Genomic DNA, 16,119 nt, shown 5'->3' on the forward strand with positions numbered 1-16,119 from the left:
ATTATGATACATCACGTGACATATGTTGTCATAGTTGGGTGATTCTCACGAAACCATTGAAACACCACGGCACTAATGATTTTAGCTTTAAAATGTGTAATATAGTAACATTAAAAAGCATCAGAATTAACACAATACTGTGTTCTACCTTGCACAATGTGTGATTTCAACATAAGAATTTATAATTGTAAATTATATCTAATTTTCTGCTGAAATTCTCATTACCGCAATGTGTCCGGCTGTGTTTGAACATGCGTTATGTTGTAATTTAATCAAATTAACACAAAAATATTCAGAACAAAAATAAATGGATGTTTTGCTAGACTACTTTATATTTACTGAATATTAATGTATAATAATAATGAAGAAAAATTAGGAAAATGATGTGTCCATGCCTGATGTTCTCATCATCCGCAACACTTTTTGAGAACAGTTTAAGCACACATACAGAATTTTAATAAAGTTTGATTTTGAGTGACCAAGCACATGGACCAGTTACTTCAAGATGGCTACCAGGTAAGATCATTTTTTTACAGTTAATTTGAAATATTGCTTACACGACATTTTGATTATCATTACCGCAACAGATGCTTATTAAATGTTAATTTAATTAATAGAAGCATAATACTTTGATTTTAAATGCATGTGCAGAATCTCCAAATTATGTTCTTTCAGGTTTGTCATGTCATTTTGAAAATATGTCAGTGTTGATGTTTTCTGACTGTTGCGGTAATGAGATTTTTTAGGACAAATTTTTTAAATTATGTTACAAAAAGTGTTAAATGATAAGTAAAAGTTTTTAAATTAATGTTCCCATTTACTCCAGACTTTGTTTTTCAATGTCTGGTGGGAAAAAAAAGTAAATTTAAGCAATTTTTACATTTTCATGCTTGACATTTTTAAAACCAAGTTTTCGTGAGAATCACCCAGTTATTCGTTAACTGAAATGACCTTAAACAAGCGCAGATTTAACCACATATAATATATTATATGTATTTGTATTTGAATAAAGCCATGTTACCCCTTTCAAGCATTTTTTCTTATAAAATAACACTTCTCCTTCTTCTACATTGGATAACTTCTCTCCCGGGGCTCAAGCAAGGGATAGGAAAGTGTCCGTCGAATGAACACTTCCCGATCTTGCCAGAAGTAATAGGTCATCCGGGTACTTTTTGCGTACTGTTTTTTGAATACTATGAATTCTGACATACTACTCACTTTGCCTACTGCTTTTCGTCTACTATATAGTATGAAAGTAGGTGGTTTCAGACGCAGCACGTGTTTCCTTTTTTTGCATTACTGACATTTGGTTGTATGGGTGGACAGCAGATTGAAAGCACATTAGCCTTTGCTGTGGCTGTCCTCAAAGAGAAAGAAATCACTTATTATTCATAAATATCCACTAAAAAGCGATTAATTATTCAAATGGGCACAGCAATAATAAACGAATGCAGTCAGAGACCTGGATGCTATGAATAGATGGAGCTTTAAAAAAGAAAGATGAAAAATGTAATTACTAGGCAGCCGTTCCCCAGGGAGAGCTTACGCTTAACTACAAAGAACATAGAAGAACAGAACAACCCAAAAAAACAAAGGTTCATATGTCAGCAAAAAAGAAAATTTTTAAATAAAACATGCGGAAAAAAGAGAAAGACAAAAAAAGATTGTGAAAGATGAGACTCTGGCTGTGTCAGTGAGCAAAGTGGTGTACGTACCGCTAGGATATGGCGTTTCACACAAGGTGAGAAAATCTACAATGGGATAGTCCATCTCCAGTACTGCCGTGCTCTTCCCGTGCATTACGGTCAAACACGGCCGTCGACCGACGGTGTCGTATGACAAACCACCAGAGAATATCATAAATGGATCCCTGTTTAGAATACAAACACAGACAGTATATCTTTAGGCACACGTGCATCCGGAAAAAAAAACAGATTAAGTTTAGTCACACGGAAAAGCCAAGTGAATAGGCTTGAGACACTGGGTAGGGTTGCAGTGTTACTTTACTAAAAACCTAATTTAATAGTAGTGATAGTCCAATACACAATATTGAGGTAGCCAATATATCACCTGATATTTGGATTTATTTTAAATATCGGCAGCAGTCAATAAATCTTTCTTCAGACCTGCAGTACATGTTTTGTAAATACTTTTCAAGTACTTAAGTGTATATTTATAAATATTATGCATAACAAATATTTATTTCATTTTACAATTTTTTTTATTTGTCTATGATTTACTGTAATTACAATCGTCTTACATCGACATCATATCATAAAAACATTTTAAAAAAAACATATTGGTCGACTGTAAAATGTATGTAAAGTTGTAAAGTTTATACAGTGCTTAATTTGTTTACCCTACTTTTCATCCATAGTTAACACTTACTTATGGCCCTTTTCCATTGCATAGTACCCCTTGGTTTGGGTCAGGTCGGGTCAGCTAACCTCACTTTGGCTTGGTTAGCTTTTTCATCGAGTTTAGTAACACTTCGGAGTGGGAGTGATTATAGGAATGTCGTTATATTTGCGCTGCCTACTGCTGTGACATCATACAAGTGAGAGTGTCATTTATTTACTTCTCAGTCCGCCACAGAATTAAAATTGGCCAAAACAAATAGATGTTTGCACATCACGTTTATCACTACCTCTGTCTCACATGACAGTTTCTGTACAAACACTCGTGAAGTCAGTCGACGCGCTCCGCTGAGCCTCATTTAAGTTGTATTTAAGCATATATGCCAAAGTGTGCATCGCGAATGTGCCGCCACAAACTGCAAGTAAAAAAAAACCTGTTATGTTATGGTGTCCCTGATTCTCAACCAGTGGATGTTTTTCATCGCTAAAAGGGAGTTTGGGAACTTACAGAAAAGCACAGATGACAACAGGTTTACTCGAAACAGCGCAAGCTAGCATGAAGGTAAAGCTAATATTTTACATTATCGCGATGATGCTTGTAGTGACGATTCTCTCAGACCAATCAGTGATCTACAGTGTTTTCGCGTCACGTTTTGGTATCAGCTCGGCTAGCTTGGAACCTCGACCGAGGTGGTACTAAAAAAAGTATTGGGTACTACGTAGTACTGCCCCCACTGGAAGAGCCCCCAAAAGTAAGCTGTCCCGACCCAAACCATGGGGTACTATGCAATGGAAAAGCGCCATTAGTGTGTTATAAGCTCTTTGACTATTCATGGTACTATGGTCTCTACTAGGCTAAGCTGTAACTTCCAAAAGGCTTTTTAACTACTGTACTGGCAAGTACTGTATCAATCAACCAGTTTTAACAGCTTTTATAAGCATAAACAAGGATTATGAAACAAATAAATTAGTGCAGGTCTGTGCTTACCCTGCTCTTGTGGTCTTATACTCTACTTTAAGAATGGGTTTGCAAGGTTCTGGCTTTTTTCCATCTTTAGGCTGCTTTCCTGAAACAGAATCAGATTAATTTAGAGAATTCCTTCACCTCTTAATCAGCTGCTGGTCTTTGAACCGGTTCACGGAACGAAAACCAGAAACTTTTGATGTTTTGCAAGGATAAGAAACGAAATAAAAAAATATGTTCCGGAACAAAATCGTTTATTTAAAATAATGGTAACCGGTTAATACCGTGTTTAAGTGCACTCAAAAGTGCATACACGGAGAGACGCGTTTCAAAAAGCAAGCAAACAATCTTTCTATTCTTGAAAGGAAACATACAAACAAAATGATCTCGAAATACCACAGTATTCTTTTTCTAAAAAAAGAATTCAAAACATTTGTTTAAATTGTTTGCCAATAAACGTCAATAAACGTCCTTGTCTTAATTCATGTATAATGCTGAAACAAATGTAGGCATGTCAGAATTACAGTTATGCCGCATAAATAATGTAGCCTTTTTTAATGTTTGATGACAAGATAGAGACTTAAGGAAAATTATGTAGACTAATAATTTAAGTTTAATGTCCTTATGATCAGCCTACTTATTTGTATGTCCCACAGCTGACATGGAGTGTTATTAACCGGTTCGGGAACTTTATTTTTTTTTGTTCAAACCGGTTCAGGAACGTTAATTTTAGGGTTGAACCGGAAACTTTCAAATACTGTTTCTGTTTGTAACAAACCAATTAGGAAAAATCATTCATATGGGTGGTTACAAAAATCCGGCGGTGCGCATACAGTATGAGCGTACTCTTCTGATGATGTAATTTGCGTCACACGTACTGTATGTGGACCCTTACGTACGTGTTAAAACTAAACTATACTTCAGGCTTAAGTGTGGACTTGGAAGAGGACACTAGGGCTAAAAGTAGCATTTGAGACAAAGCTTATTTCTCTCACACATACACAGAAATTGTGTCTCAGAAAAACGTGTAAGGTAAATCAATTAGCAACAAAATCATTACAGGAGTATAAAAAAACTTCACAAACTCAACAGATGGTTTAAAAATAAATCTAAGGAAACATTAAAGATCGGTTCAATGCCTATCAGTTAAAAAAAATCTCTTATACATTATGCACAATAAACATAAGAGATGTGATCATTAATGAGAAATTCACAAGTAAAAGCAAAACATTTTTCATCTAGTTAGTAGCTAATTGCTGACAGATGTTTGTAAAATTCAGTGTCATATAAACGCATTGCATAAAGTCTCTCAATTCATATCAGTCCCCACTTGTCAGCAGACATTTGAATTTTACAATTATTTACATGGCGACTGTGAATGCCCTGTAAATGTCTCAACTTAGCTAGTAGGTAAATGTAAAAAAAAACATTTAGTTAAACAGTAAACATTGTGCTTACAATATTATTTATCAGCGTACAATTCTGTCTCTATGCATCTCTCTGATGTGTTCCTTTCACAGAGGCATTGTGTTGCTGAAGGGCTTATTGTATTAAGAGACTACATTGGAGTATCTTCAATAAAACAGGCATGGATGTAAATCAAAGAGATGAGCTTAAAGTTCACCAGTCTCTCTACAGCCTCGCTTTACACATTAAATGCTAGTCTTTACAATAAGTCCAAAAAAGAATGCATCACTTGAAATGGAAATAAGGCGGAGGGTTGAATTGTTTTAAGCTGCTTTGTGAAGAAGGAAAAATCCTGAATTGACAAGAGTGGTGTGATACAACCTTGTGAAACAGAGGTGGGAGCAATTAATTTTATAATCCTGCGGAAAATGGATTCGGAGAAAACGAGCGTGTCTTGTTTGACTGAGATGAAGAAAGAAAGAAAGCTTACTAACCGTGTGGCGTGATTGTCTGTGCAGGCTTGGCCGGAGACTTTATATTCCATATGGTCAGCGTGCCGTCTGAGTGACTACAGATAAACTGCTTTCCTTCGTGATGCCAGGCCACAGAATGGATCGCCTGAGTCAGGACAAAAATTGGCAGAGAAATGAAAGTTGGTTATGCTGATATCATACATGCATAGGGCGCAGAACCCAACAGGACACGTCCTGAAAGTGACCGGATATTTCTTGTCCACTTTCATGGGAACATTTCCTGATAGTTTACTCACCCCCAATTTCATCCAAGATCTTTCTTTCTTCAGTCGAAAAGAAATTAAGTTTTTCTCCATATAGTGAATTTCAATTAATGGCGCTCTAAGCGAATCGGTGCGACGTCACTTTTTGTTGATGTTTGAACTGTTTTCAAACAAACTGAGCGTAGCTAACTCCTCCCCCTCCTTCCGTGCTTTCATGAACGCGCCAAACACCCAAATCCTTCTTGTTGTTTATTGGCTGGAACACTTTGTTATGTTTCGTGTTAGTAGGTTTGGCCACTGTGTTGTTATTGTCGTTTGTGGAGCCTGGGCTGTCTACAGAGATCACATATTTTTACAGTTTGACCAGCGGTCAGATAGCAAGCAGATAGTAAGGAGATGTTTGCTGTATGTAACAAAAAATGTTTTATGGTCTAAAACACGTGAATTCGCTTAGAGCACCTTTAAACCCAACTCAAATTGCAGTTTTAATTCAGCTTCAAAGGGCCATAAATGATCCAGATCGAGGCATAAGGGTCTTATCTGTGTCAAATGAATGTCTTTGTGTCAGTTTATTGTTTAAAATGGTCCGTACGTGTGCATTTTGCGTTCGCCATGCGTGACTTTTCGACGTGATTATGTAATGCGTAAAGTCGCGCATCCCAGGACTGGTGCAAGACAAGAAGTTGTGGTTAAAAGTACATATTTTAAATTTTTTGAGTGAAAATTACAATAGTTTCTCTAGATAAGATCCTTATGCTTCGGTTGGGATCTTTTAGAGCCCTTTGAAGCTGCACTGAAACTGCAATTTGGACCTTCAAACCGTTCAATTGAAGTCCACTATATGAAGAAAAATCTTGGTATGTTTTCCTCAAAAATAATTTCTTTTTGACTGAAGAAAGTACAGCTGCAGCTATCGATCCTTTTTGTTATCGATTAATCTAGCATTTTTTGTGTGTGTTTTTAAACAACCAAAACGAATAATGCATAATGAAAATGATGTGGCTGTAAAATGATAAAGCATTTGGATTTTATTTCTAAAAAAAAACCTATAGGTATTAATTCCAACGCCAACATTTGGCTCCAAAACTAAGCCTATTTATTGCATTTTTTTTACCCATTTAGTGTTTATAAGTGCCAGTGCCAACAATTAAGCAATTTAATTTATTAATATGCATAACAAGTTTCATGCTGTAATCTAGCCCTGACATCAAAGTAAACATCTGTTTTATGTAGATTTCTACACCTGCAGCTTTTACCATTATGCTACCAACAAATAATATATAATTTCTGGGGTGAGCCTATTTGCTATGGTAACCTAGCAACCTGTCTGTTTGTGTGTACGCGCGCACATAGATATGTATAAAGGCTAGATGTCTCGCCCACGCTGCTGGCCAATTGAGTGGACCGTCCGCATTTTGGCGGCCATCTTACCACATGACGCTCGCTCACTCGTAGCATTGAGTTTTAATGGTACAGGTACTTTTAAATGGCCATAACTTGCTTAATTTTGCAGTGCATTTAAGGGGAAGCATCCGTTCAAAAAAAAATTGCATCACAACATCACGTCCCGATGTATACAGTGAATGCATGCTGAAATTATTGTTGCGTGGCTACATAAAAGTTTAAGCATATGTGATGCATTGCCGCGATTAGTCAAGAGAGACGAGGGTGCGTGCGTGTGTGAGTGTAAAGGGGTTCTTTTTTTAGGCTATACTCTCTTGCAATTGAACATGAATACGTTTACTACTTAAAAATATCAAAGCTAAGCATCATATCTAGTCCAACCACATCACAGCGTCGCTACAAATACAGTATGGGATTAAAAACAGATTGTCGTTTATGGACATCTTTACCCTCCGCCATCGCGCCGACTAAATGTAAAATGTACCATGGGGTATGGTGTGCTTCCTGAACATTAAACAACGGTCCATGTGAATCAGATCCCTGCGCGTATAGTGCGCGTCATAGGAATTTAACGAGGCTTTGAGGCAGAATTTTTGCCTCGAAATTTTTTTTGAAATCGAGTTAATCGAGTAACTCGATGAATCGTTTCAGCCCTAGAATAAAGAAAGACTTAAACATATTGGATGACATGGGGGTGAGAAAATTATCAGGAAATGTACTTATGAAAGTGGACTAATCCTTTAAAACTGCAACTCAGCTGGTAGAGCATTGCATTAGCTGCACAAAAGTTGTGGGTTCGATCTCATGGAACACAAACAATGATAAAATGTATATCTTGTAATGTACTGTAAGTAGCTTTGGATAAAAGTGTCTGCCAAATGCATAAATTTATACTATTAGAAAAAATGGTCATATGTACCCCAGCTGTCACTGGGGCAGTTCCAGTGGGGTCCTAATAAAAGGGTCCTAATATGTTTCATTATGTACATTTATGTATATATTTGGTACCCAATATGAGGTACTAATAAAAACAATTTTTATGTGCGAAGGAATACGTTTTGATAAATTTCTTCAGAAAGTGCAGTCAAAAGCAGTATATTGTGTGTAAAACGCAATCCCTGAATGCATTGCAAATCTCTCCAAGGTGGTGAATTATATCCATATAAAATTGCTGACCAATCTAAATTTTAAGATCTCCACACATCCCACTGAAGGATACATCCAAATCATCTTAACTGTCAGTGGACTGTGTGCTTTATAAGAGCTAAGAGTACTATAAACTTCCTTTATGCTTCCCATAATCCCTCAGCTGCACATCAATAGCTTGGCTGCTTTTTATAGCTTTGTTTTGTACCGTTCTTGTATTGACTAAATGCTTTGGTAATACTATGTGGAAAACAGGCAGGCCAATGTAGCACAATGAGTGCAACAAAATTACATTGATGGGAAAAGACGAGATGGAATGCGCAGCAGGAAACTGATGTATCGGGAGAAAAGCCTGAACGAGAGCACAAAGAAGAAAGCTGAAAGAGAGTTCTCATTATTTTCTAATTAAGCGCAGTCTCCTCTTGTTTAGCATAATGATGTCGGCTCTATCTCTGTCTTCTGCAGACAGTGGGGATGAACCTCAGCAGACCAAACTAATCAATGAACTGAGTGCAACATCATTACAGGAGCATCCAGGGGGAGGAGCCAGACAAATACGAACACACCCACACACACAGGAACGCACATACATGCACACATACACAAATATGCACAGTCAGACTGTGTATTAATTATGTGGCTTGCATAATTTATCCTTTCAAGGTAGAGAAGGACTGGAAATAAATGTGCCTGTTTGATTGGAATTGGACTTTTGAATCCCGATATTGCCTTCAATGTTGTTTAAATATACTGAAATGCCATTATGTTATCTTGCATGGTGCTGAACATATCAAATCTCCAAAAAGAGCAATTATTATACACATAAACAAAATAATTTGTGTTTAACTGAAGAAAGGAATCTCTATGTGATGGAATGAAGGCGAGTGAATTATGAAAGATATTTCATATTTGGTTCAACTATAACTTTTAAGGTGATCTCTATCCCTGGCAGTGTGCAGTATTTCATCATTATTTTCCAAACAAAGCCTTATGGTGCATTCACACTAGCCGCGAATGAAGCATTAAAGGAACACGCCACTTTTTTTGAAAATATCCTCATTTTCCAGCTACCCTAGAGTTAAACATTCGATTTTTAGCCGATCTCCGGGTCTGGCGGTACCACTGTTAGCATAGCTTAGCACAGGGGTCTTCAACTACTTTTCTTCGGGGGCCAGATTTTAAAATTGTAAATATGACGCGGGCCAAACTTTTACCCCTATTTTTACTTTGATATATTTTTTACTTTTACCATATATGTGTGTGTGGTGTTGTCGTTTTTGTTACTTTTGTTTTAGTATATTTGAAAAAAACATTAAAAACATGCATTTAAAAAAAAAGAAATTTAAAAGCCTAAATTACTGAAAACTCATATTTTCTTTATTAATATTTAAAAACAATTGCAGTTTAAGATGTAAGAGCCAAATGTTAATAGTAAAAGTGTAAAAGATCAACACTCCTAAACATATTTTGTTTATAACTGTTTAACTTTTTATTATTTGTTACATGTAAAGTATTCACAACATAGCCAGTCTTCTCCTAATGACTAAAATTGCACTAAATGTTTTCTTTTTTAATATTTTATAGATATATAGGCTAAACAGCCTTTCCATTGTACATTACATACAGATATAACTTTCGGGAGTTCGCCCCCTAGTGGCAGTCGTAATGAAAATGAAGTTTAATCATAAATCTGTCGTGGGAGAGAACCTTTAATCTACGAATATATGTTAATATTTACTTACCAGTAATTAGAGTATTCAAGTGTTACTGATAAAGTAAAACAAAAAATAAGTAATAATTTTAACTTTGCACACAGTTTTGATTGGAACACACTGAAATACATCACTTCCGGTCGCCGCGTCACATGCGGTGTAGTCGCATGAGTTTATTTTCTTTAATGCATCCAAAGCTCGAATTGGATCAGATAATTACGCACCCGCAGATGGTTGGCACCCCACACAGCCCCTTTCTGTGTTGTCTTGTACATTGGAAAGGTAAAGTAACTACGCTGAATTTAAATCAGACTATGGTCGTTTTTCAATAAGGCTGCAGCCTCGGAGGTGCATTTCCAGGCTGCATATGTCATTAAGTCTTATTTCAGAATTTTAACAATTATAAAGTTGACTATTATTGTTAGTTAATCGTAATTTGTTGTAATATGCTTATGATTTGTGAATGTAATGCTCAGTTAACTTAAACTTGATGACGTATGCAGTCTGCATATGCAACCTCCGGAGGCTGCAGCCTTCCGATTGAGAAACGGCCAAAGGTGACCGGCGGGCCGGATAAAGATGATTGGCGGGCCGCACTTGGCCCGCGGGCCGCCAGTTGACTAGCCCTTAGCATTATCCATTGAATCTGATTAGACCATTAGCATCGCGCTCAAAAATAACCAGAGGTTCAATATTTTTCCTATTTAAAACTTCACTCTTCTGTAGTTATATTGTGTACTAAAACCGACGGAAAATTAAAAGTTGTGATTTTCTAGGCAGATATGGCTAGGAACTCTCAAAATATTGAAACTCTGGTTATTTTTAAGCGCGATGCTAAATTATCTAATCAGATTCAATGGATTATGCTACGCTATACTAAAAGTGATACCGCCCGACGCAGAGATCAGCTGAATGGATTCCAAAACAGTAAAAATTTAAATGTTTAACTCTAGGGGAGCTGGAAAAAAGCATATTTAAAAAAAAGTGGAGTGTCCCTTTAAGTGTGATTGATTTCCATGTTAAAGGAATATTCCATTTTCCTAAAAGAAAAATCCAGACAATCCACTCACCACCATGTCATCCAAAATGCTGATGTCATTCTTTGTTCAGTCGAGAAGAAATTATGTTTTTTGAGGAAAACATTGCAGGATTTTTCTCATTTTAATGGACTTTAATAGACACCAACAATTAATACCCAACTCAACACCCAACAGCTTTTTTCCACGGAGTTTCAAAGGACCATAAACGATCCCAAACGAGGCATAAAGGTCTTATCTAGCGAAACAATTGTCATTTTTGACAAAAACAAAAAATATCCACTTTTAAACATACAGTATATATAGTCAAACCACTGACACACATAAGCACACAGAGGTCCAATTACAGCTAGAGGGGTCTGAAGGCTTTACTGCAGGTAACTACCACCCACAACCTCCCGTGTCCAAAAACACAGCTGGCGCAGGATTATGCCCCCAAACACACAGCTCTATTTTTAACAATACAGAGGCACAAACAAAGACACTGTCTGTCCATAGTCCTTTACTCAAATTGGATGCTGGCACTGCGTTTTTCTTATTTTAAGATTTTCCATCTATCTTTAACAGCACAGCAGCTCCTCTCCACTTCAATGCTAATTCAGCGGCTCACTGCCCCTCCGTGACCCCTTCAGCACTAATAGCATTCCATGATCTGATATGATGATAGTTCTGCTGTCTGTTGCACTTCTGTGACCCCTTCAAAGATAAAATGGTTTCCAGGCAATCTCTGCTTTAACTACAGACAGTCTGGGCATTTTCATGTTCCATAATAATAAACAATAAAGTGTGGTGTGGTCTGATGGATAAAATGTTGGCGTTTTGTGACTTGAGCATGGCTCCACAAAGCAAAGATTTTCATCTACATTATTGAGCTTTTAGATGCGTTTTATTGAAGTATTAACTTTGTCTCATTGTTTCACCCTGAAACGCTTGGGAAAAAACTAATTTAAAAGGCTAGGTTGTTTCAACCCACGGTTGGGTAAAATATTAACAAACCTGTTGGGTTAAATGAACCTGGAAAATCTACATATTTTTTAGGGGTGTAAATCGCACAGTTCATTATGATGCAATACAATATCGGTTTTCTTCCCCAGCTTTCAGGCGTTTTTTTATACATCAAACGCTTTTTTGTGCAATTACGATTCGATCCGATTTATCTATATTTGAAGAGTTTCATTGCAAAACGAGATAAATCCATTTTTTAACATTTTGGTTAAAACATGTTTATTATTATGTTATCATGTTATTATTTTGTTTTATGGTGCTATTTAGCTGTATTTTTAAGTTATGAAGGTTTAAATCAAAACAAACCAACTGCAGTTGAATTGAAATGAATTGGAATGCACAACCAAAAAGTGAGATTTCTGAACAATTAAAAAAACGGTGGTTATCTCGTTTTGCAACGAAACTCTTCATTTTTATATTACATGCCTAGTTAGGCAGTTCAATTTTTACTTACAAATTCAACCAAAATATATAACATGAACATTTAATTTAACTATTTAAAAATGGCACAATCTCTGTCCCAATTGGAACATTTACAACAACAAACTAACAAAAATACACTTTTTTAAATAAAGAAAAAATGTATAATGAGGGTCAAAATGTCACATAAAAAAGCTTATGATCAACATCAGCTGCAGTGCTAAACACATGCTCATCATCTTCTTTCGCTGCTAAAACCGTTTTTGTTGCTGCATCGCATTCACTTGTTGATGCTATCAGATAAAAAAAAATGCTCGGTTTGGTGGAAATGATATTTTTTTTTCTGTTTGGCATCTATGCATCGGATCGTTAGAAATAAATTTGATGTATCGATCCATATTGATGTATTGTTACACCAGTAATATTTTACCATTGATTTATTTAAGCCCAACAAATGAGTCTGTCCATATATTATTCAACCTCTGGTTAAAACAACCTAATATTTTTGGGGTTGCATAGAGCAGGGGTACCCAAACTCAGTTTAGCTCCAACCTGCCTCAGCACACCTGCCAGAAAGTTTTCAGTATGCTTAGCAAGACCTTAACTCTTTCCCCGCCAGCACTTTTAAAAAAGTTGCCAGCCAGGGCCAGCATTTTTTTATGATTTTCACAAAAGTTTAATGCCTTCCAGAAAATGTTCTTTTTTAAATATATAAGCATACAATATATCAAATGAAAGAACAGTCCCTCTGCTTTCAATTTTTTTTTTCTTTCTCTCAAATATGGGTAGGTTTCTTTGAGCAAAAAGCTGAGATAATTGCATTTTTGTGAAGGACGTTTGATAGAGATCAGATTCAGCGCGATGATCAAAACATACACAGAGTTTGAACTATTTGGCCTAAGAGGATACTTCCGGGTTTTAAAAGTTGGGTAAGAGCGTCATCTGGTAAATAATAGTGGAAATATGGATTGCCGTAAAAACTCGTCAATTGGCAGGGAAGGGAGTTCTCTTAAATTGACAAGTTAACTCGTCAATGGTGGGGAAAGAGTTAATTAGCTGCCTTATTGGTGTTTGATTAGGGTTGGAGCTAAAGTCTGCAGGACACCGGCCGTCCAGGACCAAATTTGGGGATATGCTATAAAATGCATGTGGCCAGGACAGATCAGCTAAATTGTACTTGAAGTATGTGATAAGAAATTATTTAATGAGTTCATATCAAATCTGGTTGACTTTTAATTGCAAACATCTGAAACCTCCATTTTTTGAGATCCTATTTGAAACTCTAGAATGAATTTTTTTGAAGAAACATACAGCATGAGAAGCAGCAATTGCTCTCCATCTAATCTCACTGCTGTCTAGGAGAAACAATTAAGATATTAAAGAGATCTCATTAGCAATTTTTATTTCTATGGGTCGGTGCCGAGCCGAATGACACCTTGCTACCACTATGGAACAGTGAATTGTGAGACATTTATCTCCGCTGTACTAATCAATCAAGATAAATGAAAGCAGGAATAAATCAGACATCCACCCAGAAACAGCCATTTATCAGGGTACAGATGAGTTGTCCTCTGAGAAATTAACGTTCTCCCCATCTCTCTCTCACTTACTCACTCACTCACTCACTCACTGACTGTGCGTGGTTGACAAAAAAGCCATTTACCAGCTTAAACCATAGAGACAGCAAAAAGCTGGGTTAGCCTAAAAATAACTGTTTGTTATATTCAGACTTTCTTAGATGCATGTTTATAATGTCTAGTTGCAGACAAAATCGTTTTTTTTTAAAGCTGAAACGAACAATTCATAAACAGTCTAAAAAATAGAGGAAAGAGAATTTTTAGCAGGCAGTGGGGGGACGTCCACTTTATCACCCTGAGTTTTTTAAAATACCTTACCATATAATAATATAATAGGGTGATTCTCGCTAAATTAAACTTATGAGGTGTCACGAATTTTTTTTTATAAAAAAGTAAATACAAAGTAAGAGTATCAAAATAAGAAGCATACAGTTCCATCTCTTCATGTACTATTTTGCACATGATTTCAAATGACATCATACAAACCAATTTTGTAGTTTTTTCCACATTTAAGGGGAAAATTTTCATTACTGCAACGTGTCCATGACTTGATTTGGGTTCTTTGACAAGAAATATTCATAATTAAAAAAATAAAAATCTTCAGTGCATGTTGTACTATAAACATTTATGTGGTATTTGGTGATCACTGGTAAATGTAGAGACAATAATAAGGAATATAAATGTGTCCAAGAAAAAATTGTCATCCTCCGCAACAATTTTCAATCATTGTTTAAGCCCTCAAGGAACTAACATTTAAAAAAAATTGTATGAAAGGACATAATTGACACTCAAGATAGCTACCAGGTAAGCAGTTCTTATTTTTTCTCTCCAGATAAAAGTTGAAATTTTGTTTGTCATAGTACCTAGACAACGTTTTAGTTCTCATTACCGAAAAGTGAGTTTGTAAATGCATATATTTAATGTAATATCATGTTGCGGTAATGATATTTTTTGATAATGATTATCTAAAAAATGTAAATAATTCCATAAGGAATATTTTTTAATCCTCTAAAAATAAAGGTTATAGTAAGTTCAGATCTTAATCTTATGTGTGCAAAAAAACTGCCTTCAAGGGCTTTTTAAAAAATCTGATGGTGAACACCCAAGTCTGGATTTCGTGAGAATCACCCAATATCAATAACTCCTTGGTCAACCAAATCATTGTGAACTCATTTTAAACTAACAAAAAAATTCAACTTTGTTTGAAAATAAAATATTTTTTTAACATTTTTGTATTGATTTGCGTACAGATTTCCAAGGTCTGTGACAAAACCATCGGGTAAGCGCCTAAATCTGTGCTCACTGCAGTCGCCGAAACTCGTTAAGTATAAGCATATCTGAACTTGTTTACAGACGAAACAATATTTTCCCCACATGATCTGGTAATGTGAGCGACACAATGACAAGCTGTAACTAATTCAACCAATCACAGTGCAAATACTATAAACGGAAAAAGTTGACCAAATTGAAGGGTGGGATGATCGTCCAATTATGAAATAATAGCCTGACCATTGTAATTTATGTAAGAATACTTTTTTCTGATGGCCGAAATTAGCCTCTGTATCGATTATTTTATTGTATGTGCGGGTGATTCTCACGAAACCATTGAAACACCACGGCACTAATGATTTTAGCTTTAAAATGTGTAATATAGTAACATTAAAAAGCATCAGAATTAACACAATACTGTGTTCTACCTTGAACAATGTGTGATTTCAACATAAGAATTTATAATTGGAAATTTTATCTCATTTTCTGCTGAAATTCTTATTACCGCAATGTGTCCGGCTGTGTTTGAACACGCGTTATGTTGTAATTAAATCAAATTAACACAAAAATATTAAGAAAAAAAATAAATGGATGTTTTGCTAGACTACTTTAGATGACAGAAAAAATATTTACTGAATATTCATGTATAATAATAATGAAGAAAAATTAGGAAAATGATGTGTCCATCCCTGATGTTCTCATCCTCCGCAACACTTTTTGAGAACAGTTTAAGCACACATACAGAATTTTAATAAAGTTTGATTTTGAGTGACCAAGCACATGGACCAGTTACTTCAAGATGGCTACCAGGTAAGATCATTTTTTTACAGTTAATTTGAAATATTGTCTTGTCAGAATGCTTACACGACATTTTGATTATCATTACCGCAACAGATGCTTATTAAATGTTAATTTAATTAATAGAAGCATAAAACTTTGATTTTTTTGAATCTCCAAATTATGTTCTTTCAGGTTTGTCATGTCATTTTGAAAATATGTCAGTGTTGATGTTTTCTGACTGTTGCGGTAATGAGACTTTTTAGGACTAATTTTTTAAATTATGTTACAAAAAGTGTTAAATGATA

The 16,119-nt window shown here is 35.7% G+C and overlaps 1 protein-coding gene across 5 annotated transcripts in view; it reads right to left on the reverse strand.

The window, feature by feature from the left end:
• Positions 1-16,119, reverse strand: part of stxbp5a (syntaxin binding protein 5a (tomosyn)) — a 128,992-nt gene that overhangs the window by 33,593 nt on the left and 79,280 nt on the right. For all 5 annotated transcript variants that reach the window (XM_073856135.1, XM_073856134.1, XM_055185629.2 and 2 more), the window contains exons 8-10: positions 5,223-5,346; positions 3,346-3,424; positions 1,716-1,870 (exon numbers count right to left, since the gene is read on the reverse strand). In XM_073856135.1, the coding sequence (XP_073712236.1) occupies positions 1,716-1,870; positions 3,346-3,424; positions 5,223-5,346 (358 nt within the window). The remainder of the gene's footprint in view (positions 1-1,715; positions 1,871-3,345; positions 3,425-5,222; positions 5,347-16,119) is intronic.

Source organism: Misgurnus anguillicaudatus, chromosome 18 (assembly GCF_027580225.2).
Source record: "Misgurnus anguillicaudatus chromosome 18, ASM2758022v2, whole genome shotgun sequence".
Classification (NCBI taxonomy): domain Eukaryota; kingdom Metazoa; phylum Chordata; class Actinopteri; order Cypriniformes; family Cobitidae; genus Misgurnus; species Misgurnus anguillicaudatus.